Source organism: Verticillium dahliae, genomic scaffold (assembly GCF_000150675.1).
Source record: "Verticillium dahliae VdLs.17 supercont1.15 genomic scaffold, whole genome shotgun sequence".
NCBI lineage: Eukaryota > Fungi > Ascomycota > Sordariomycetes > Glomerellales > Plectosphaerellaceae > Verticillium > Verticillium dahliae.
The window spans coordinates 883,035-903,648 of NW_009276934.1; the positions used below are offsets into that span (position 1 = coordinate 883,035).

Sequence of the window (20,614 nt, forward strand, 5' to 3'; positions counted from 1 at the left end):
CAGGAGCGTCCCTACTCTCTCAAGCAAAGACCCCCTCAAAAACGAAGCCGTTCCTTCAGCCCTCGTTAAGCTCTCGGAACCGCTCTCTCCCTCCCGCTCTGCTAGCGTGCTTCGCCGCTCGTCCAGCCACCCTGAGCCCGGCCCCCCATCTCCCTTTCCAGCTTATGCGGCGTCGTGTGGACATCTCCAAAGCTGGAAGGGTCGCGCTTCGAGGGATCTGGGCTGGTTGTCGCCCAGAGTGTTGGCGCCTGTCCATTAATCGTTCGGGCAAACCGAAGGATCGTGTCTGTGTAGACATCGCTAGCGAACCGCAAGACCGTATGGCCATCAACACCAGTGTGCTCAAAGTTGATGCCCGCGCTACCGTTCTTGCAGACGATGATCTGCAGCTTGTCGTACCATCGGTTGGTGCATGTCCCAATTTGCACGCCCTTCTCAACCTCGCTTGTACCACAGAGCATGTTGCCGCACAAGGCATCGACGTCAGCAGGCTCAGTGTAGTCGAGACAGAGCACAAATAGCGCCGAGTCGACAATCGCAAGACCGTCAGCATTGTTGGAGCCCTCTTCGCGCGTCAAGACGTCACGCAAGCCAGACCAGATCTTTCGGTTTTCGGTGCTGAGGACACCAAGAGCGCCCTTGGCGGCATCCTGAATCCCGGTCTGTGCGGCGTCCTCAATGATCGTCTGGAGGTTGATAGAGATGTCCTTTTCCGTCATGATGACATCGGAATTATCATCCAGAACATCGAAATAATAGAATTGGCCGTGGCACAAGACAACAATGTGTTTGGACTCGGGGTCTTGAACGATTTGGCACCCATTCTCGGTAGGAACACGAGCAGTGCCGAAGAGTCGAGAGAATTGGTACATGCACAACGGCGTACCCTTGATCGTGTCCGGAGGCAGCTCTTCCCTGCGCACGGCACGCACGAATTCCAGCGAGGACGCCACAAGCGACGCGGCACGGGTGATTTGGTTGTTTCTTGCAGGCGTAGGATCATCCTCGAGCAGAAAGAAAGGGTTGAGATTCAGGACGACGGGGTTGTCGTAGTTGAGATACGAATCGTACCCTAGCTATGGTCAGCAGTCATTCACGGCACATGAAAGAAGGTACTTACAGAATTGTTCAATGTAGCTCGTCTTGCTTTCGGCATATCGCTTGAGCTTCTCTTGCAGCTCGACGCCGTCCTGTTTGAGAAACTCGGCCACAGCGGCCTTGGTCTCGCCGTGCTCTCGTGCATTTTGCAGAGGCTTGAGGGCCGCAAGATACTTTTCTGTCGTTTCTGACAGCTCGGGGATGGGCAGATGCGGGAGGTCATCCTGGTGCGCAAAGGTGACACCAGCCCTTGGACTTTTCGTCGTAGACACCCATGGATGCGGCCTCCCGTCGGTACCCGTGATCTTGTAACCGATGACGCCGTTGGTGGGGCTCACGCCCGTTGGCTCCGTTGGTCTTGGTCTTGAGCAAGTCAGGATGCTTCCAGTTGCCGTTGACGTCAGAAAGAGATCGAGGAACAGACGATAGTGTGGTAGGTTGTGCGAGCGTCTCGCCGAGGCTTTTGGGCCGGGAGAAAATTCGCACCTGAGTAGGCGTGCTGTCAGCTTCCGGGCTAAACTGGAAAGTCTCAAGTGTAGAGAGGTGAGACGCAGGTGCTGACGTTCAAGCCACGCAGCGCCGAGCGGTAGAAGTAGTGACAGTCCTGAAGACAGTACGATGGCATTACTCGTGACGATACATGAATGATTCACAGATGTGTGTATGCGTGTGTATGGCAGTGAGCAGGGCAGGATGAGAGGATCAGAGATTAGGAACAACAAGGCCAAGTGAGATGTCAGGCTAGGTCAGGGCAGGAAGGGGGGTGGAAGACGACAATATAGCAACGGGGCAACGGATTCAAGGCAATGGACGGCTCAGCTGGACCGAACAGGCTCGAGCAGGGTGAGATGGGGTGCCATGTGCTCGGAGAGACCATGATGAGATCAAGTGGACCCCCACGGCGGTTGGAGGGGACCTGAGGCATGAGGGCTGGGTAACAAGAGGGTCTGAGATGGAGACTCGGTACACATGAGACCTGGTCGGTTGCGTCCTGCGGCCAGCACTCGATGCCGCTTACATGTGAAAGGCAGGGAAAGGGAGAGGGCAAAGGGTCGTGGAGACTCTGAGTGTACTTGAAACGGGCTCCGTAGGACCGACGCGAAGTAGCCTCGACGGGAATAGCCCACAGGTGACGTGCCCAGGATACCAAGGATAAAGGTAACAGAGGGGAGACGATGCAGAAAAAGCTAACCTACCAGAGCCAAGACTTGAGCCTAATCCAAACGACACGCAACAGTGGACAGTGGGCAGTCGGCTGTCGGCGCGATACGTGATGCAGCTCGAAGGGGTAGCAATGCGCGATATTCACCCAGGCAAACGGGTGCGATGGATGCAACGAAGGACTGCTTTGCAATCTGTCAGCGAGACGGCTCAGGCACGGGGGGGCTATCACGAGCCAGAGGCGGGATGCGGATGCGGTTGCAGATGCAGAAGCTGTAGGCGCCAGGTGGGCATTACTCACCGGGTTCAAGGTGCGACGGCGTCAGCAGACAAGGGAACCGTGCTGTGGGCGACTATGCGAAAAAGGGTTCAGCAGTGACACACGCCAGGAAAACGAAAGCCTTGGGCAGTCTGTTCAGGTCTCTAAGGGTCGCCGGAAGCGAGCGGCGTAGAACGATTGAGGGCCCACAAGGAAAACCCCACGGGGTCGATGTTGGAGGGGGGGGAGCCAAAGTCAAGAAAACTGACGCCGCTGGTGCCTTGGTGTCGGTAGGGAAGCGTTCCTGGAGGGCGCCCCGTATCTCGGGCAGAAGGATGTCGTAGCTGATCTTGGTGGGGCGGTGGTTGAATGCTGGCCTGCTGGGACGAAGGGATGTCACCTTTGCGTGGCTCGCGCCGCTGGGCTGGGGTCGTCGGGGTGGCCCACTCGGAGGGTTGATTTGGAGGACGTGGTGCTTGGGCGTCGTGCTTGGTGTTGAGGTGTGAAGGAAAAGGAACCAAGAATAGAATAGGCTGTACTGATGGTTGCCCGGTAATGGTGTTCCGTTTCCTCACTCTGTCAAGGCTTGCTAGATCTGGCAGATGGAACAAAGGTGAGACGGGTTGAGAAAGGGTGTATTCAAATAAATGTTGCCGTAGCTCATCCGTTGGTCAAGGAGGATCACGACGCTGGGTGCTTCTGATGGCTGCTGATCCTGTGTTCTGTACTCGTGGTTGTGCGGGTACCGAGAAGGTTGGCACAATCGTATGGATGATGTAACCTCTCTTGGTGACATGTGCCCAGAGACGCGCACTGGGGTATAGAGGAGGGAGAGAAACAAAAAAGGACCCCTCTCTGTCCCACGTCCCCTCCGTCGGCGCCGCACGCGTTGACTAGAGCCTGGGGGCTTTGACGGGCGTAATAGATTGCGGCCGAGCTGCGGGGTGCAGGTTGCTTCTCACGGCCTGACGGATCGATCGATATATTGGAGATAATTCGGAAGTCGTTCAGTCGACCTCGAGCACCAGATGTTCCCAGAAGGCGGACCCTCTGAGGATTCGGAATGCAGATTGCGGTCCGAAAGAGAGGTGCTGACGAGACGTGGCCTAGATCAGGACGACGGACGACCGGATCGGCACTTGTGCCGTGTGCGTGCTTCCTCGAATGTCGCTGCGTTGGTCAGCCCTCCCTACAAAGTCATGCGGTCCAAGATGAAGCTGGCTTGGTTATATAGCTCCATCGTCCGCCTTGTTGCCGTGTCGCGACTTCGCCTCGGAAGGACAGATGGATTCTTCGTCACTGAATGTTTCCCCCGGAGCTGTTTTGCATCAAAGGCGCTGCTTGGGCACGAGCTACATCGCTTGATACTCGAGCATTGCTGGCTTGTCAATGTCCGTTCGACGGTTTTGGAGTAGTGACCAGCGCCAGTGACACGCCTCATTAAACACGCCTAGGACAGACGGATGCTACGGGTCAATGGATGCCTCCCGTGACATCAGCTGCCTCGACAGGGGAGGGGAAGGATCCGGGTCACGTGGGACTGACTGAACCTTAGCTAAGCACATTTGCCGCGGATGACGTAGGGCACTCAGTCAGTGGGTGCTCGAATGGATGTCCGAATTGGGCCTCGAATCTGTTGGAGGTCTAGGGAGGAGAAAGGAGCGTGTATTGGGAAGCTATTCTCTAGGGCAGGAGGGTGCCTGGAACTAAGCTATAGGAGGGAGGTGCCAGGGCACAGGCCACCTGGCATCAGGTGACCGCTGGAAGCCCCAGGCGAATACCACCAACAGAATCGACTTCCCAAGGCAGCATAGCGTCGAATGTTCAGCCCCTGATCCAGTGGTGAAGATGCCATCCACATCGCCGTAGCACAGCATGAGCCGCATCCCCAAACCCGCTTGCCAGCGCTTGCCAGCGCTTGCCAGCGAGTCAACTCCGTTCTCGATCCCATGGGAGCAAGTGGAGGCGTATCTTGATGGCCAGTCATTGAACAGAGCCTCAGCCCTATCGCTGTGGCCGTCCCTCCTTTCCTTCTTGGGAAGTCCATTCGAGCATGATGCACAATCGACCCTGGGTGTCTGACCTACCTGGCCCTCCTTTGCCCGCCGTGAGAAGTCGTAGAAGGTCTCTGCCACGCAGCCGCAGTATTATGCGAGGCGGAGCATTTTGCCTGCTCCGCTTCCTTCGAATACCTTTCCCTCTTGGGATACCTTTCCCTCTTGGTGACAGGTTCGATCAGCGCATGGCTATGTCCAACGAGTAAAAAGCATCATCAAGCAGCCCCTCTTCTGGGGGTTGTTATATAACTTTCAGCATTAGTTTTTGTTTCTGTGGCATACTTACTTTTACAAACCTCATCATATCTGTAATTTGACTTCGTAGACCAGGCAATCTCTTACTTGTAACCATGGTCCTCCTCTACACGACAAAAAAGCTCTACAAATTCTTATTTCCTCCCGATTCTGCGTCTTCCCGTGAACTCACCGACAAAAATCCATCCTCGGAAGCATCCTCTACCTCTCCGCAACCCACCGACACACCCAGCAAAGCATGCAGGCACGGCATCAGTCCCCGCTGCGAGGTCTGCGTCGCCGCCCGCCGTGCCCAGCTGACCTACCGATGGAAGATCATACTCGGCCTCTTCCTCCCCTTTACAGTATCCGCCCTCGACGTGACCATCATAGCGAGTGCTCTGCCCTGGATCGCCGCCGATTTTGGCGAGCTCGCCCAGCTCAACTGGATCATATCCGCCTTCAACCTGACCTCCGCCGCCTTCATCCCCTTTTGGGGCCAGATCGCTGACATTTTCGGCCGGCATACCACTATACAGGCTGCGACGCTCATTATGGTCGTTGGCAGCGCGCTGTGCACCACAGCGCCGACGAACGCCTTCGCCGTGCTACTCCTGGGACGAGCGATTCAGGGGCTCGGCAGTGCGGGTATGGATATTTCAGTGCGGGCCATCGTCGCCGACAAGGTCTCGCTCGGCGAGGACGCGAAGAATTGGTCCATATTTACGATTATCGGCGGCGTGTCATACGGGATTGGTCCAGTGGTCGGAGGTGCGAAATGGCGCTGCCACCGCCAACGTAGAAACATGAACTAACAGTTTGATAGGATACCTCACGAGCGCAGACTGGCGATGGTGTTTCGGCGTTAACCTGCCTGTTGGTGTAGTAGGTATGGCAGTCGTATTCATCGTCCTGCGAAAGGAGCTTCTCGGCCCCCAACCTATCCCGCGACTCGAAGAGACCGTCGAGACGGGCCGTCGAACAACATTCAAGCATCGTCTTCGGACCATTGACGTTGGCGGCCAGGTGTTGTCTCTGCTCGGCTTCTCCCTCCTCATCTTATCTTTTACCTGGGCGGGTGCGACCTACGGCTGGAACACACCGGCCGTGCTTGTGCCCCTCATTTCAAGCATCTTTATCATCGGGGCCTTCGTGTGGTGGGAATACCAGATGGTACCGGGAAATATGCTGGCGCGGAGGTTCAATCATCAGCGTGCGATGATTCCCTGGGAGGTCCTCGTCAATCGTGACATCGCTCTACTGTTCTACACGTCCTTCGCGACGGGCATGGCCATGTACTCGGTCATGTACTTTTGCAATTTTTACTTCACAATGGTGAAGCAGCTCGGTGCCGACGAGGCAGGCGTGCAGCTTCTCTATTTTATTCCTGGTCCTGCAGGTCAGTTTCGTGTAATTTTGCAGCCGGGATACTCATCTGCTGACCCTAGCAAACAGCCGGCGTGTACGCGGCCATGTACATGTGCAACATCAACCCTGGCCAGACATGGCATCCCATCTTCTTCGGCTCTGTCATCCAGGCGCTCGGCATCGGGCTACTAGCATGGGCATGTTGGATCGAGCACGATGCCACAGTCTACGGCATGATGGCGCTGTCGGGTGTCGGAGTCGGCATGAGGCTCATGCCCGTGCCTCTCCATGGCATGGGCTACTTCCCGCAGCGAAAAGCGGCCGTCATCTCACTCGCTCAAGTGTCGGGCCCACTGGGTGGTACACTAGGCTTGACTGTCATGACGACAGTGTTCAACAACGTGGCGGGCATTGAGGATAGCGGAAGCGACTTTGCGGCGCTGCACGACATGGATGCGAGCCAGTTGGCGGCCATGGCGCGTGATGCGAGAAAGGGCATTGTGATGGCGTACATCTCCATCTCTCCGTTCATGGTGCTTGTGAGTTCATCAAAATGACGCTCAGGGCTGAAATCGCTGCTGACACGTGCGGCCTCAGTGTGTCGTTGCAGCGGCCATATTGGGCAACGTCTTCATTGCCAGGACCAAGGAAGGCGAGATCGAGCGTGAGAACAAAATCTACCCTGGTGTCTTCTTCTGGGCGTGGATTCGTGGCGAGGCTCACAGTTCGGAAAAGCCAGAGGTACTTTCGACCACGCGGCTTCCGGTCACCGAGGGGTGTATCTTGCCACAGGTTGAGGATAGAGAGACGGCTGAGGAGACGACCAGACAACAAAGTCGTAGCGGACCTCGAAGTTAAGTGTTCAGTTCCTAGGGCAACGAATTCCTCAAACTCAATGGTGTTTGCTGCATAGCGAAATGTATTTTCATCGACTGGTGCACTAGGTAGCATAGACTGTCAGCACATGGCACTTCCCCCACTGACCGTCGGTACGATTGCGGCTACTGGCCCCCGGCCTCTCTGCTCATGTGGTGTCTCGTATCGCACAGAGGGCCGGTCGAGCCGAGATACGGGGACAGAGGAATGGAGGGACGGAGCTTGGCGCCATTCTCAGTGGAAGAGAGGATTCCACACGCACTCGAGAATTGCAGTGTACCAAGGATGGGAACTTCCCAGGTAGGTGCGTCTTTTTCTGTTCAAAAAAGGCTTGGTCTCGGATCCGGGTCTGTGCATGGCTTGGTATTTTTCTCTGGTGATGGAAGACTGGTGGTAGGTGCTTCGAGGGAGGCGGGGTTGACGAGATCAGATGTCTAGATTAAAATGATTTCCGATTGTGTAGGGAGACACAGAGGCGAATGGTGCATCGTTCCGTGTTTGTCTTGACCGTCTCAATTTTTTGGCGAGACTTTTGCTCTCCTCCTCTCATTTGTTTTGTGGCCAGGTAGTGCCAGGGCAGCAGGGACGCTGATGATGCATGCAACGTGATCGTACCTGCGTGGAAAGAATCTTGAGGACGGTTCTGAAGCAGGCACCTAGCCGTTTGATGCCCAGTTAGTCTGGTGGGTCGTGGGCCCTGAAGTGCAGAAAATGCAGGGGCACACCACGCCTAATCAGTTAGGTACTAGGTGCATCGTATTCCGTCGGGAGGCTGTACTATGTACCTATTCACCCACGCCTTACACAACATCGCAGGCAAGGGTGGGCGGCCGAGGGCCCGAGATGGTTAGCTTGGGCCTGTAATCTTAGCACACGCGACCGCGATTCTCTTTTGATTGGAGGACATATGCTTCGAGTGGACTCCCTTAGTCCAGGGTGGTCGTGATGTGACGAGAACCTCCTTCCCGACATCCGTCATGAATGCGACTTCCCCGGACGTCTGTTCACCCTTCCCTCCTTCTCCTCTCCGTTCTTCAGCTTCGCTCTTGCCCGACGTTGGAGACGCCTGGGCAACGTACGTGTTTGCATAGCATTGCGTTGCATCGTCCTTTGCTCAAACTCACTTCTCGACACTCATTCAGTCTGCTTTAATTCCCGTCTTCGGCCACTCTTTTGGTTCCATCGACTCTCTGCACTTTTACGCTTTTTGGACCCTCTAAATTGCACAACTCCCACTCCACGCAAACATCACAACATCCGCTAGCTACTCTACCCAGACGACCGAATCTTGGACAGTAACTTGGCTTCTGCGGAACGACGCAATTCTTTCGCCATGCTTGTAAGTTGTCGCTAAACCCGGCGCGTTTGCTTGTCATTGGCTCAGTGCACCCTTCCGGAGGCTCTCCTTCGTTGGCACTTTGTCCAGACAGTTGGGACCTGGCACTTGGGCCCCTGGCTGGGCAGTTGGCTCGTCGAAGCACCGTCATGTGGAGTGCATCTGGCTCCCTCCCTACCTACCCACGTCGAAACAAAGCAGTTTCTAACCCGGTCCGACGCCTCTTCTTCTGGCCAGGGCATTCTTGCCAGCCGATTTGGACATTTGATTTCATCAATGCTGACTCAAGCTCGCACCAGCTCTCCTCCACTCTTGTCGCTTTGGGCGCCAGTCTGACCGCGGCCCTGACTCCCCTCGAGGTCCAAGGCAATGCCTTCGTGAACCCCAAGACCGGCAACAAGTTCCAGATCGTAGGTATCGACTACCAAATCAATGGTGCCGCTGGTTACGACCCTGCCCACGGCCATGACCCTCTGTCCGAGGCGGACGTCTGCCTCCGTGATGCTGCCATTATGCAGGCTCTTGGCGTAAACGCTGTCCGCGTGTACAACCTCGATCCCAACCTGAACCACGACGAGTGCGCCTCCATCTTCAACGCCGCGGGCATGTACATGCTCATCGATGTCAACTCGCCCCTTCCTGGCGAGGCCATTACCGCTTGGCAGCCGTGGACCAGCTACTACAAGGAGTACCTCAACCGTACCTTTGCTATGGTCGAGGCCTTCAAGAGCTACCCGAACACCCTTCTTTTCTTTTCGGCCAACGAAGTAATCAACAACGAAGCCACAGTTGTCGATGTCCCTCCCTACCTGCGTGCCGTTACACGCGACCTGAAGAACTACATTGCCAACCATGCCGACCGCAAGATCCCCGTCGGATACTCTGCTGCCGATGTCCGCGAGTACCTCTGGGATACCTGGAACTACATGCAGTGCACCCATGATGAGGACAAGGACGATATGAGCCGCGCCGATCTCTTTGGCCTCAACTCTTACTCCTGGTGCGGCAAGTCTGACTTTGACACGTCGTCCTATGACGATCTTGTCGATGGTCTCAAGGATACTTCTGTCCCCGTCTTCCTCTCCGAGTATGGCTGCAATAAAGTCACTCCCCGTCCCTTCACCGAGGTCGGCACCATCTACGTGACCAGATGACCCGGCGTCTTCTCTGGTGGGTCCGTTTTACGATTTCAGCCAGGAGACTCACAATTCGCCTTGCTCAGGTTTACAGACACTCAGTTCACTTTCTCGAGGATTTCCAACTGCTGGCCGAGCAGTATGCGAAGCTCGACTTTAAGACCTTGCAAGGCACTAAGCCTTCCAAGAACTCCCCCAAACCTCCCAAGTGCGACGCCTCCCTCATCAAAACGAAGGCATTCAACGCCAACTTCACGCTGCCTGATGTTCCTCCTGGCGCTCAGGAGCTCATCGACAACGGTATCGAGAACAAGCCCTCTGGCAAACTCGTCAAGATCTCCAACTGGGAGGTTGACTCGGACTTTAAGATCTGGGATGCCAACTGGAACCTTCTCACCCTCTCCGTCAAGCCCCTCGCTGACGATGAGTCAAACAAGCCCGGCAACAACGAGGCTTCGACCGCAAGCGTGAGTGCTGGTCCCACGTCATCTTCAGCATCCTCACCCGCATCCACTTCCAATGGCGGCACTGCCAACAACGACGATAGCGCCGGCATTTCTGTCCGTCCCGCCGTTGCCTTCGCAATTGCGGCGCCTATTGCTATCCTTTTGCTGTAATTGTCGTTCTTGATGAGCGGGGTGATGATTGTGATGGATAGACCATAACTTATTCCTTGTAAATGATGATACCGAAGGGTTAATGGATAAACATGCCATAGCAGTTGTTGTCGTTGTCATCTTCCAGGCCTGCTTCAGCCTGTCAAGTTTCTTTATTTACTTCAAATCCATACAGTTGCTTCGTCCCAATTGCGTGTGATGGTAGATGATGTTGGGATTAGGGATGACTCGGTGCCGTGTTGTTGAGCCGTGCATGTCTGTGTGATGTGGTGGACCCTTCCTTGGTGGCCACATCATGGCCTCGACGGTATATCCCCACGACGAGATCCTTTTCATAAGTGTGGTGCCGTGGCCACCATCGTCTGTGACTTCTTTTCATGGCTTCGCCAACGTGTCATCTGACTGGCATCGAACGAACGTGTGCAGCACGTGGTCAGGCTAATCATAAGCTCAAGAAGCTCCTGTCACGTCAACGATTGCATGGAATTAGCAGACACCATGATTCACAGGTACGATGAGACGACGCGACAAGTCAGTGTCATAAGGCATATGTATTCCACAGTACCGGGACAGCCTCTCTAGCAGAGCACATGTCTGATTAAAGCGTAAGAGAAGACGGACGAGTTCGGGGGAGCGGAAATAGTCGAAAGTGAAGAAACAGAGCCGACGTGCGTCCAGTGGGAGTGGAAGAGAAATAAGAGGGGGGGAATAAACTACCAGGTTGACCAACACGCACACAAATACTTGTAAAAAAAAAAAAAGAACAGCTACCCCGTCCGGTCGGCGGGAGGGGGAAAGGGGGGTATTAACCTGAATCCTCGCGCCACGCCGTTCGATCTTTTCGTTTTCGCTCCGCCCCGAATGGACCTCGTGCGTATCGCTGGAGACGACTATGAAGACAGCCCCCAAGATCGCCCCTGACTGACTGTACCATGCTTTCAGGAAAGATGCAACAGCTGAACATCCTGCGTATTCTAGATAGTTTCCGGGCCGGAAGGCTCGCCTGTGCCTCTTCACGGTTGTTATCACACACCAAACACGGAAGCACATCTGGCACGGCGTCCATCCACTGGCCGCTGCGGAATCACAAGCTGAAGGCCACAGGAATTCACGTCATGCCCAAGCTAGCCCACCTAGTATCCGTTCATGGTCATCCGTTGCGAGCCCCTGCTAAGTTCCCGGTCGGCGGCAGGGCTGATGGGTCGGCTACTACCGCCGTGCGCGCTGCTCTCCTTGAGGGCGAGCAGTTGCTTGGCACGGAAAGTCTCATAGTGGATCTGAGACGTCGTCTCGATGAGGTCCTGGAGATGGGTGCGGAGAAGGAAGTTTCGCAGGTAGACGAACTCGCAGTGGTTCTCGTCCTCGACGTTGATGACGCCCCACCTGTTCTGGCGACCGCGAACCTGCTGGCCATTGACGATGATGGACTTCTCGGAGCCGACGACAGCGAAGGGAATCATGTCCTGTGGGGGCGCGTTAGCACGGTACAGAGAGCAATGGTAGGCGTCGCAAGACTGACCTTGATGCCGGTGTTGACAGTGCGCTCCTCGTCATCAAACTCCTCGTTGTCGTAAGGGTACATCTTGAGGTTGTGGAAAGCGAACTCCTCCTTGATACGGGCCTTGAACTCCTGGCGCTCCTCGAAGGTCAGGGAGTCGGCCTTGGCGATGACGGGAACAACGTTGACGACATCAGACAGCTTCTTGAGGACGACAATGTCAATGGGCTTCAGGGAGTGGCCGGAAGGCTGGATGAAGAACAAGCAGCAGTGGATGCGCGTGTCCTGAATGTAGCGCTCGCGCTGGGCGGTGAGCTCCTTTCGCAGGTACGCGGAGTGCTGATCCTTGATGTACTTGACGATAGGATCCCAGCAGCGGTCGTTGTTGACGAGATCACCGTAGCCAGGGGTGTCGACAATGTTGAGGCGGAGGCGGACGCCGTTCTCCTCGATGATGTGGGAAGCACCCTTGATCTCGGTGGTGGAGCGGATGGGCTCGTCGGGTTGCAGGCGGCCCTTGGAGTCGATCAGGTGAGAGGCGAAGATGGTGTTGATCAGGGTCGACTTGCCCAGTCCCGTCTGGCCTGTGTGCAGTTCTCGTCAGTCACGGTCAATGTGAAGGGATTCAGGGTCCACGCATGCATCCCAGAGGGAGCAGGGAAGCTAGGACCACAGAGCTGACGGTGTACGGGGTCGACCTACCAACGCAGATGACATTGAACTGGAAACCACGCTTCAACAGCTTCTTCTCGATCTGGGATGTGATGCTGTCGAAACCAACGTGGGACTGGGGGAAGATGGTTGAAGGCTGCTGCGTCTGTGCCATTGTGATAGCTTTTTGTTCGCGTGAAGCGAGTGTCGGTGGACTGGTAGATTGTGGGGGTGAGGAGGATGTTGGGGAAGTGGTAGTAGAGTGTAGCTTGAGATGCTGTTCTCTATTCCAAGAAAGCGACGATAATGGGAGGTTGGCAGGGAGTTGGGTCGTCGAGTCGCGCGCTGGATATGGACGAGAAATGTCGAAGTCGGGACTTTGAGGGTTTGGGGGGGCCGGGCAGGGGGTAAGATGGGATGATGCGAGGTGGTTCCAAGTGAAGCCGCTGTAGGCCAAAGGGGAGGGACGTGGAATTTCTTCGCGGATGCCCCTTCCCCCAGCAAACACAATTTCCGTCCAGAGCAAGAGCCAGGGGTCCAGGAAAGGGGGAAGGGGCAGGTGGCAATTGCTATTGGCTGGGAGCTGTCTGTGCTCTGAACCGTGTCTTATTGGTTGTCGTCGTTGGTTCTCAATTGACACGGAAGCTTGGACCACATTGCCCCGGCTGGATTTTCTGAGGCAAGATCTGAAGCGAAGTCATCAACCTCGACGCACCTCACGCGATCCTTGATCACCGAACGACCTGCTGTCTCGCGCCGAACACCGAAAAGGAAATACCCCGCCTCGGTCTGGACGAGCTTCATTGCCAGCCAGACGTTCGCCAACTCCGCCCCAATACCAGACCGACCGCGAAAACAAACACAGTGGGTGAGGCGGCGCCTACCTCGATCCCGACACCATGGCCTCCATCGCAGCTTCGACGACAACCTCTCTCCTCCCCCGATTCTCTGCCGCCACCATGCTCAGCTCCTCGAGGACATGGACTATGTTCGCCCAGCAAGTCACACAACCTGTTCTCCCGAGGCTATCCGCCGCTCTACCCGCCATCTCGCTCAACATCCCCGGCTGGCTCGAGGGCATATGGGAAGGCATCCTGCGCGCTGTGCCCAAGAAGAAGACGACGCACTCGAAGAAACGATCGCGCTTGATGGCTGGCAAGGCTCTGCAGGATGTCACGTCGATCTGCAAGTGTCCTGGGTGTGGTCAACCAAAGAGGAAACACGTCGTTTGCCCGCATTGCATGGAGCGTGAGTTGCCAGGGACAGAGAACCTGCATTTCAGGGGAACTCTGCTAACAAGAGTGCTGCAGAAATCAAGGGGATGTGGCGGGGCGCCAACCCATCCGGAAAGTTCCTCTGAATAACGGCATAGAATAGACCAAAGGGGGAGGGGTTGAAGAAGAGAAGGAGAGAACTGTACATCACAGTGTATAACCAGAGGATTGTATAACGACCCAAGACGTCGAAACCAACCAGTTTTCAATTCGCATACGAACGACGTTCCATATCTCAACGTGAATACCGCCTGCTAGGAAGCTACAATGACATCTATCAACAATCATGGCTGGCACTGAAGGACGCCTTATGAGACGGCAACGCAGAAGCTGCGGACCAAAGATCTGTCTAGTCCCGGAACCTGGCAGTACAAGCGTGTGATGGCGAAACCTTGTAGGAAACACTCGAGGCATGGACCAGAATACCCGACATGGCGACCCTGCCGGCACGATAGACCCGCAATCACGAAGCAACAGTCACCATGAAATGCTCGAACGGAAATCCTTCAAATTGCGTCAAATCCGAGCCCGAAGGCCCATGTTGGAATATGTGAAAAATATGTACAAAGTATGAAGAAAGATTTTTTCCAGTTCCTTATCCTTGACTCCCCTCCTTTTGCACCAGCGCTACGTGAGGATCATGGTTCTGCTGCTCTAAGCGCTCACGGTGACGGTGACCCAGACGGTGCGTTGGGTCTTGCACTTCTTGGACGTGGCAGGCAGCTCGTATCCGTCCGTTGGGGTGGGTGCGACGGGGGCCTCGGTGATCTCAGGGGCCGGGGCAACGGGGGCGTTCGACTCGACGACATCGGTGGGCGGCTGCTCCGCGACCGGCGCGGTGGGCACAGCGGCGGGGATGGAAGAGGACTCGTCGACGGGGGCGGCAGGCTCACTGGCTTCGGGAGAAACGGGAAGGGCAGCCTCGACGGTGGAGGCGCTGTCAACGGGGGCAGCGGACTCGGCAGCGACGGGCTCGGACGCGGCAGGGGCGGGAACTACGGGGGCAGCGGCCTCGGTCTCAACGGTCTCGGCAGCCTCGGTCTCGGCAGCGGAGGAGACGGGCGCGGCGGCGGCGGACGAGGCAGGGGCCTCAGGGGCGGGCTCGGCGGGGGAGCTGGCACCGCCGAGGCTGATGCAGGCAAACGAGATGTCGCTCGTGGTCGAGTCGGGCAGGGCGCGGGTGACGGCGTCGAGGCGCCACTCCATGTTGACGTAGGGCCAGCAGATCCTACCGTCCGACATGGTGACGAGGTCGCCGGAGACGGTGGTGTCGAGGGACTCGATGGGGCTGCCGACCTTCTCGCCGGCCTTGTTGACGAGCTGGTAGTGGGTGCCGGTGAACTTGCCGCGGCAGCCCATGGCCTCAAAGTCGCAGATGGGGCTGGCGATTTCCTCCCAGGTGACGAGGGCCTGCGAGGCGTCAAAGGCGGCGACGTGGGCGTTGGAGCAGTCGGCGGTGCCCTCGGTGACCCAGTTGATCTGCTTGTCACCGTCGGCGGCGCCGACAACAGACGTGGCCTGCTCGCCGACAATGGTCGACTTGTCGGAGAAGAGGGCGATGGCAACGTTGCGGTTGCTGGTGCGGTTCGCCGACTTGGTGTAGCCAGCGCCCATCCAGTCGTTGGCCGTCAGGTCGATGGCGCCGCGCGAGACCCAGGAGAAGATGTACTCGCTGGCAGAGCCGAAACGGGCGAGACCGCTGTAGCTGCCACTAGTTCCGCCCATGGGCTCGTTGCTGCCACCGTTGATGACCTTCTCGTTGGAGACCTTGACGCCGTTGTTGCCCATGCCCTGCGTCTTGGTGTTGAGCCAGATGGCACCTTGGTCCTCGGCACAGATGGACGCGTAGGGAGGGGCATCGGCTGCCTCAAAGGCAATGCCGGTGTTGTGGCTGCAGCCCCACGAGGACGAAGCGCCGGGGATGTTCTCGAGCGTGCCATCAGGGCTTGACGTAGCGGATGGCATCGCCAAAGTGGCCCTCGGCCCAGCCGCTGTAGGCCGTCACGACAAAGTAAGCGGCGTAGTAGCCAGCCTCGGCAGAGAAGACGAGGTCACCGTTGAGATCGGGCGAGGCGACAAGGCCGTTCTCTGCATCAACGCCGGGGCCTCCGAGGAAGGTCTTCCAGGATTGCGTGCCAGCAGCGTTGTAACGGTAGAGAACAGGAACGGGAGTGTTGCCAGCAGGGGCGTTGGAGGTGCCAGAGGGAAGAGCCTCGTTGGTCAACAGGGCGAAACCATCGTCGTGGGCGACGAGACCACCGGCCTCCTTGGCGCCCTTGATGGTGACAGAGGTGCCGGTGGCAGCAAACGTAGTGGGGTTGATGGGCTGGACGTGCACGTCCGTCTCACTGGCATCGAGATAAGCGAGGTAGGCCGTCTTGCCGTCGGGCGAGAGGGCAAAGGGAGTTCGACGGTGGTGAGGGTAGCCAGTCCAGTAGGCCTCCTTGACGGGGTTGTAAGAGTGGGCGAGAGTCGCCGAGTCGACGTGCTTCTCGAGCGACGATGTCGTCAGCTGCGCAAGCGACAGCGAAACGTTGAGAAGAAACGAAAATGTGAGCCTCATCCTGACGGGCTTTGAAAAGAGTGTGTACGAAGAAAAAGAGTGACTGAATGAATGACGACAGGTCAGTATGGAAAGGAACGTGGGTTGAAAAAAGAGACAGCTAGACGCTGAGGGAGAAAAGCCAACAAACCACGATGGCGTTCAACACTCAGTATACATAGATCCTGCCCTGCACCACACTTCCAGGGGGGGGATCAATCGGATTCGGCAGCAGAAGCCGCCAACTGTCGACGATGACATGAAAGATTGCCCTCCCCGGCCGTTGGCATCTACTCGACTCAGGGGCGCGTCGTTTCAGCGGCCACAAACGAAAGTGGAGGAGCGGTCGCCATCTATCTTGGCCGCGGCTCTGAAGTTCGGCGGAGTTGGACCCAGCCCTGTCCCTGCAGGTTGACTACCTTGGCTGAAGGTGCTTCTAAGGCTGTCATCTCATCTTGCCATGACACCCAGCCGTTCCGGGAAGTGACTCGTGCGTGTTTGCGTCTAATGACTGGTGTTTTCGCCCAAGTCAAATTCCCAGGATGCTTCTCTGGGAAGTTCAATGCGACGGATTGCCGACTTTTCGGAAAACCAGATGATCACTCGTGTATCGGCCCAGCGATCATCAAGACCAAACGACGAGGCCCAGCGGTTGACCAATCTCCAAGGCGTTCCGGGCGTGCTAGGTTTCAGACCCCTGAGTATTTCCCAGGATCACAGTTCTCGAAGATCCGGGGTAGCCAGCGCCGGAGCGTTGTAAATTTCCGCCTCAGGGCCTGGAACGTCTTCGTCAGCAATTGCTATGAGGCTGTCGTCTCGAATTGATGCTTTAGTCAGACATGTCGGCAGTCCCTTCATATGAAGAGGCTGCTGGTCTCATGGCTGGCTGGCAGTACGGCGGGTTCAAGGATAGGTGGAATCGGTCGATGCAGGCAACTCAGTTTAAGTACCCGAACTTGGTACCTAAAGTGAGCTGGGAGAACCATGCTTTTGGTATTCTTCCCACCTTGCTGCACTGCGTGGCCTTCAGATCAAGACTCCCACTTCGCAGATGAGATGGTGCTTGGAGTGTTTTCGTGCAACAGCCGCCTGTTCCGTTCCCAACGATTCATGTGCAACGGAGCAGAGGTGCTCCGCACCGCACTTTCGGGAATGGGAGGGAACTGTAGGCAACTTGGGCTGCTGGTAAATGCCAAACATTGGCTTCTCAATTGAGCGTGCCTTGCCTGGTTCTTCAACACCATGCTTGCGGCAAAGGGGTTCGCCATCAGAAATGCTGGCGATGCCAGCATCAGCAACAGGAAGCCGACTCTTCGCAGGGTACCTAGGTCAGGTATGCCACTTGATCTTGGGCAGTGTCCCAGGGTTCTCAGGGTTGTAGCTGGCCACGCAAGGGCCATGGTTCAAGGTCCAGTGTAGGTGCCTTGGATTAAGGAAAGCGGAATCAGATCAGCTACAATGTTCGAGGAACCGACATTGCGCCCCGCACAAAGAAAAGCAAAGCCACATTCATCAATCGGCCACGTTGGCGAGAACCTCACATCCGTTTGATCATCAATCCCGCTGTGTCGCCAAGACCGCACTGAGCGCGAAGCACTTGACTTGTCCATGAGCCTTTTCTGGGACGGATCCCATTCAACAGCGCATTTCTGACACCACCACGAACGACAGCGCTCGTTCACTGCGTCGGCGCAGAAACAGTCTGGCTGCCTACCCTGCCTATCTCACTGCACCGATAAATACCCATACGGCACCGAGACTTACCAGAGAACATGTTCATGCCGCTGAACGCAGTGTGTGGCGACTGCGGACGTTCGTTCACAAGCCTTCAGGCCCGTCAGCAACACATGAATGCCCTCGGTCACCGGTCCCCCGAGTACGAATGCGACACGTGTGACCGTTATTTCGACAGCTGGGAGGATGCAGCCCAACACATGAACATGCAGGGCCACTGGGGGGACCAGTTCCTCCGCTCTACAGAAGTGTCCTGCGAATTCTGTTTCGACTTCTTCGACGATATTGAACAACACGAGGTGGACTGCCACTGCTACTGTCGCCCATGTGACCGACCGTCACTTCTTGAATTCCAATAACATTTCTCAGGTAATGACGGCCCTTGCCTTGACCTCGGAATACTTGCCACCCTGGACTTGTTTTAACCGGATCCTCGTTACAGCATTTAAAGTCCCGTGTCCACCTGGGCGCCAATCTATCCTGCCCCTTCTGCCGAAAGGCATACACAGTCGCTACGGGGCATTGCCCACCATCTAGAATCTGGTGCATGTCCCAATGCCCCCGTTGATCGCCAACTTTTGTATCGAGCCATTGCCAGGTACGACGAACGCGGCCAGTTCACCAACAAACACGTCCAACAAGTTACGTACGCCGTGACCGACCGGGCTTACAACAGCCTCATCAACGCATGGGAGTGTTACCTCTGTCACCGAGCCTTCAACCTACGATCCTCACTGAACCAGCATCTGAACTCTCCAGCCCACCAGCAGGCGCTGTACCACTGTCCAAGCACGAGATGCGGCAGGGAGTTTTCAATGGCTGGAGGACTGTTCAATCATCTAGAGAGCGAGACATGTGGAGCGATGCGCTTTGATGACGTTCAACGACACGCCCAAGCCATGATGAACCCCGACCGGCTTCTCAACTATTATTAGCGTCGCAACGTTCCTCGTACGACTTGAGGTGTATATCAACGTGTGCTTCTGCTGGATTGCCCAGTTTGAGCGCCAGGTCCTGGTCCGCTGCTGTCATGGGTCGGGCATCTTGTCAGCACCAAGGTTATTCATTCTGACACCTTGGCTTGACGCAAGCCTTCGAATTGCAGGACTGTGAAGGTGATCAACCATTGTATTATCAAATGTATAGAAATCCCTGGCTTACCTAGAAAACTGAGATTTGTCGCCTCAGCTGTATTGTATATAGCATTCCTAGCTCACACGTCCAACTACTTGCTCAATTTCCCGCGTCATGCAAGCTACACAGCAACGGACTGCATGCCATTCAAGATCACCTGCAACGACCTTTGAATACATTGCAACATTAAATCTGCCCATTATCACTGGATCAAATTCATTCAGTTCGATGGCTGAACCCACGTCCTTTACTTCTCTAGCTAGACAGGCCACCCTTGCGACCGGCCTCCTTGGCCTTCTCGCTGCCCTTCTCGAAAGAGCCCGATGACGCCTTGCCACCCTCAGAGGCAATCTCACGCTGACGTGGCGTTAGCTTCACAGGTTGTTACACGAGATCTTTGGGTTCATACCTGCTTATCGGCGTCCATGCTGGCGAAGCCACCCTTGTGACTGGCCTGGCCTCCCTTGGACGCAATTTCCTGAACCTCCTCCTTGGGGCTTGTCAAGTGTTAGGAACCGCACAAGCGAGCGTAGTGTGCTTGACTGACCGGTTGGCAAAGTTTCCAGGGTTGTTGTTGTCGGCCATGGTGATTGTGGATTACTTGTCGATGTTTTGATAAATTTGTTGTTTTGCCTAAACACTGCGATGCTGTTGACTAGTTTGGATTGATTCAGAGCAAAATACATGAACGACTGTGATGCATCTCATTTATAAACTATTGAGATGTCAATGATCAATACTGACGTCCTCACATCGACGCAGGTTACAAAATCACGACATGACGTTGCCTTGAGAGACCATTCGAGCAACTGTGTCATCATCATGTGCGCACACAGCACCACTCTGACAGTTAATTAGATGGAGCTCCCATCTGGCATACTGAGCCCGGCTGCAGATCATGTCATATCCCCATGATTTCTTATGTCATGTTGATCCACTGACGTATACTTCACGGCATGGAGCTGGAGCCACAAATCCTCTCCATTTATGCGGGGAGAGCTTTCGACGGGTCATCATTTGGGCCTCTGCCGATTTCAAATGGACGGTGAGCTGCCGATCTTACAGAGCCAGATTCTAGTCACCCGAACGAATATGATGCGCCAGACCTCCGTAGTTCTGGATTGCAGAACTGCAAAAAGAATCGTGAGCCGGGAGATGAAGAACATCGTAAAAGAGAGACGAAGGTTTATGAGGTTCGACAGAGAGGTAACGCCAAACCTGGATCCGCCCCTCTGTTACAGTACAGAACTTTGCTTGAATACGCGATTGATCGATGGCTCTGAGATTCCTCAGCCGACCCCCCATTTGCTATCAGATTTCAACACACAAAATCGGGTGTGTTGGTCACTGATCGGAGCGAAAACGCAGGGAGGCTGGCTGCTGATCATGCCTGCAAATAGCCATGATTGAGAGACTGACGATTTTCACAGCAGCAAAAGAAAAGGACTGCGTTCCTTTCCTTGCTTTTACTAGGGGCTTAGTTTTCTCATGCTCTTTGTTCGAAAGTACAGGGGCTGAGACTGCTACATACCAGTCTGCGACCATGTTCTCTCTGCTCAACCACAACCCGTGACAGATCTGTCCAAAAAGCGGTGGTCATGGCTTGCAAGAATCCTCAGTCTCGCATGTAGCTAGAGCC

General features: G+C 55.7%; 8 protein-coding genes across 8 annotated transcripts in view; 4 read left to right on the top strand and 4 right to left on the bottom strand.

Moving 5' to 3' along the window:
• The window catches only part of VDAG_07166 (carnitine O-palmitoyltransferase I), a gene marked incomplete at both ends in the record, with an annotated part of 3,357 nt that extends 1,399 nt beyond the window's left edge, over window positions 1–1,958 (bottom strand). The window contains 5 exons of the mRNA XM_009656071.1: window positions 183–984; window positions 1,117–1,461; window positions 1,523–1,584; window positions 1,661–1,702; window positions 1,929–1,958. Of these exons, the coding sequence (XP_009654366.1) occupies window positions 183–984; window positions 1,117–1,461; window positions 1,523–1,584; window positions 1,661–1,702; window positions 1,929–1,958 (1,281 nt within the window). The remainder of the gene's footprint in view (window positions 1–182; window positions 985–1,116; window positions 1,462–1,522; window positions 1,585–1,660; window positions 1,703–1,928) is intronic.
• Window positions 1,959–4,925: 2,967 nt separating this feature from the next.
• VDAG_07167 (tetracycline efflux protein) lies at window positions 4,926–7,035 on the top strand (the record flags this gene model as incomplete). Its single annotated transcript, XM_009656072.1, has 4 exons — window positions 4,926–5,580; window positions 5,636–6,208; window positions 6,265–6,716; window positions 6,775–7,035. The coding sequence occupies 4 exons, from the start codon at window positions 4,926–4,928 to the stop codon at window positions 7,033–7,035; spliced, it is 1,941 nt and encodes a 646-aa protein (XP_009654367.1).
• A 1,233-nt stretch (window positions 7,036–8,268) lies between these two features.
• VDAG_07168 (1,3-beta-glucanosyltransferase gel2) lies at window positions 8,269–10,142 on the top strand (the record flags this gene model as incomplete). Its single annotated transcript, XM_009656073.1, has 3 exons — window positions 8,269–8,392; window positions 8,689–9,531; window positions 9,612–10,142. Exons 1-3 carry the CDS (start codon window positions 8,387–8,389, stop codon window positions 10,140–10,142), a joined length of 1,380 nt encoding a protein of 459 aa, XP_009654368.1. The 5' UTR covers window positions 8,269–8,386.
• Window positions 10,143–11,275: 1,133 nt separating this feature from the next.
• VDAG_07169 (cell division control protein) lies at window positions 11,276–12,466 on the bottom strand (the record flags this gene model as incomplete). Its single annotated transcript, XM_009656074.1, has 3 exons — window positions 11,276–11,605; window positions 11,662–12,224; window positions 12,343–12,466. 3 exons carry the CDS (start codon window positions 12,464–12,466, stop codon window positions 11,276–11,278), a joined length of 1,017 nt encoding a protein of 338 aa, XP_009654369.1.
• Window positions 12,467–13,009: 543 nt separating this feature from the next.
• On the top strand, window positions 13,010–13,785 carry VDAG_07170 (uncharacterized protein). Its single transcript, XM_009656075.1, has 2 exons — window positions 13,010–13,539; window positions 13,602–13,785. The coding sequence occupies exons 1-2, from the start codon at window positions 13,191–13,193 to the stop codon at window positions 13,649–13,651; spliced, it is 399 nt and encodes a 132-aa protein (XP_009654370.1). The 5' UTR covers window positions 13,010–13,190; the 3' UTR covers window positions 13,652–13,785.
• Window positions 13,786–14,219: 434 nt separating this feature from the next.
• Window positions 14,220–16,128, bottom strand: VDAG_07171 (uncharacterized protein; the record flags this gene model as incomplete). The annotated part of the gene is made up of 2 exons (XM_009656076.1): window positions 14,220–15,556; window positions 15,621–16,128. The coding sequence occupies 2 exons, from the start codon at window positions 16,126–16,128 to the stop codon at window positions 14,220–14,222; spliced, it is 1,845 nt and encodes a 614-aa protein (XP_009654371.1).
• A 1,751-nt stretch (window positions 16,129–17,879) lies between these two features.
• On the top strand, window positions 17,880–18,776 carry VDAG_07172 (uncharacterized protein; the record flags this gene model as incomplete). Its single annotated transcript, XM_009656077.1, has 3 exons — window positions 17,880–18,089; window positions 18,379–18,439; window positions 18,685–18,776. 3 exons carry the CDS (start codon window positions 17,880–17,882, stop codon window positions 18,774–18,776), a joined length of 363 nt encoding a protein of 120 aa, XP_009654372.1.
• Window positions 18,777–19,230: 454 nt separating this feature from the next.
• VDAG_07173 (conidiation-specific protein) lies at window positions 19,231–19,560 on the bottom strand (the record flags this gene model as incomplete). The annotated part of the gene is made up of 3 exons (XM_009656078.1): window positions 19,231–19,347; window positions 19,385–19,472; window positions 19,523–19,560. The coding sequence occupies 3 exons, from the start codon at window positions 19,558–19,560 to the stop codon at window positions 19,231–19,233; spliced, it is 243 nt and encodes an 80-aa protein (XP_009654373.1).
• Window positions 19,561–20,614: the final 1,054 nt, after the last annotated feature.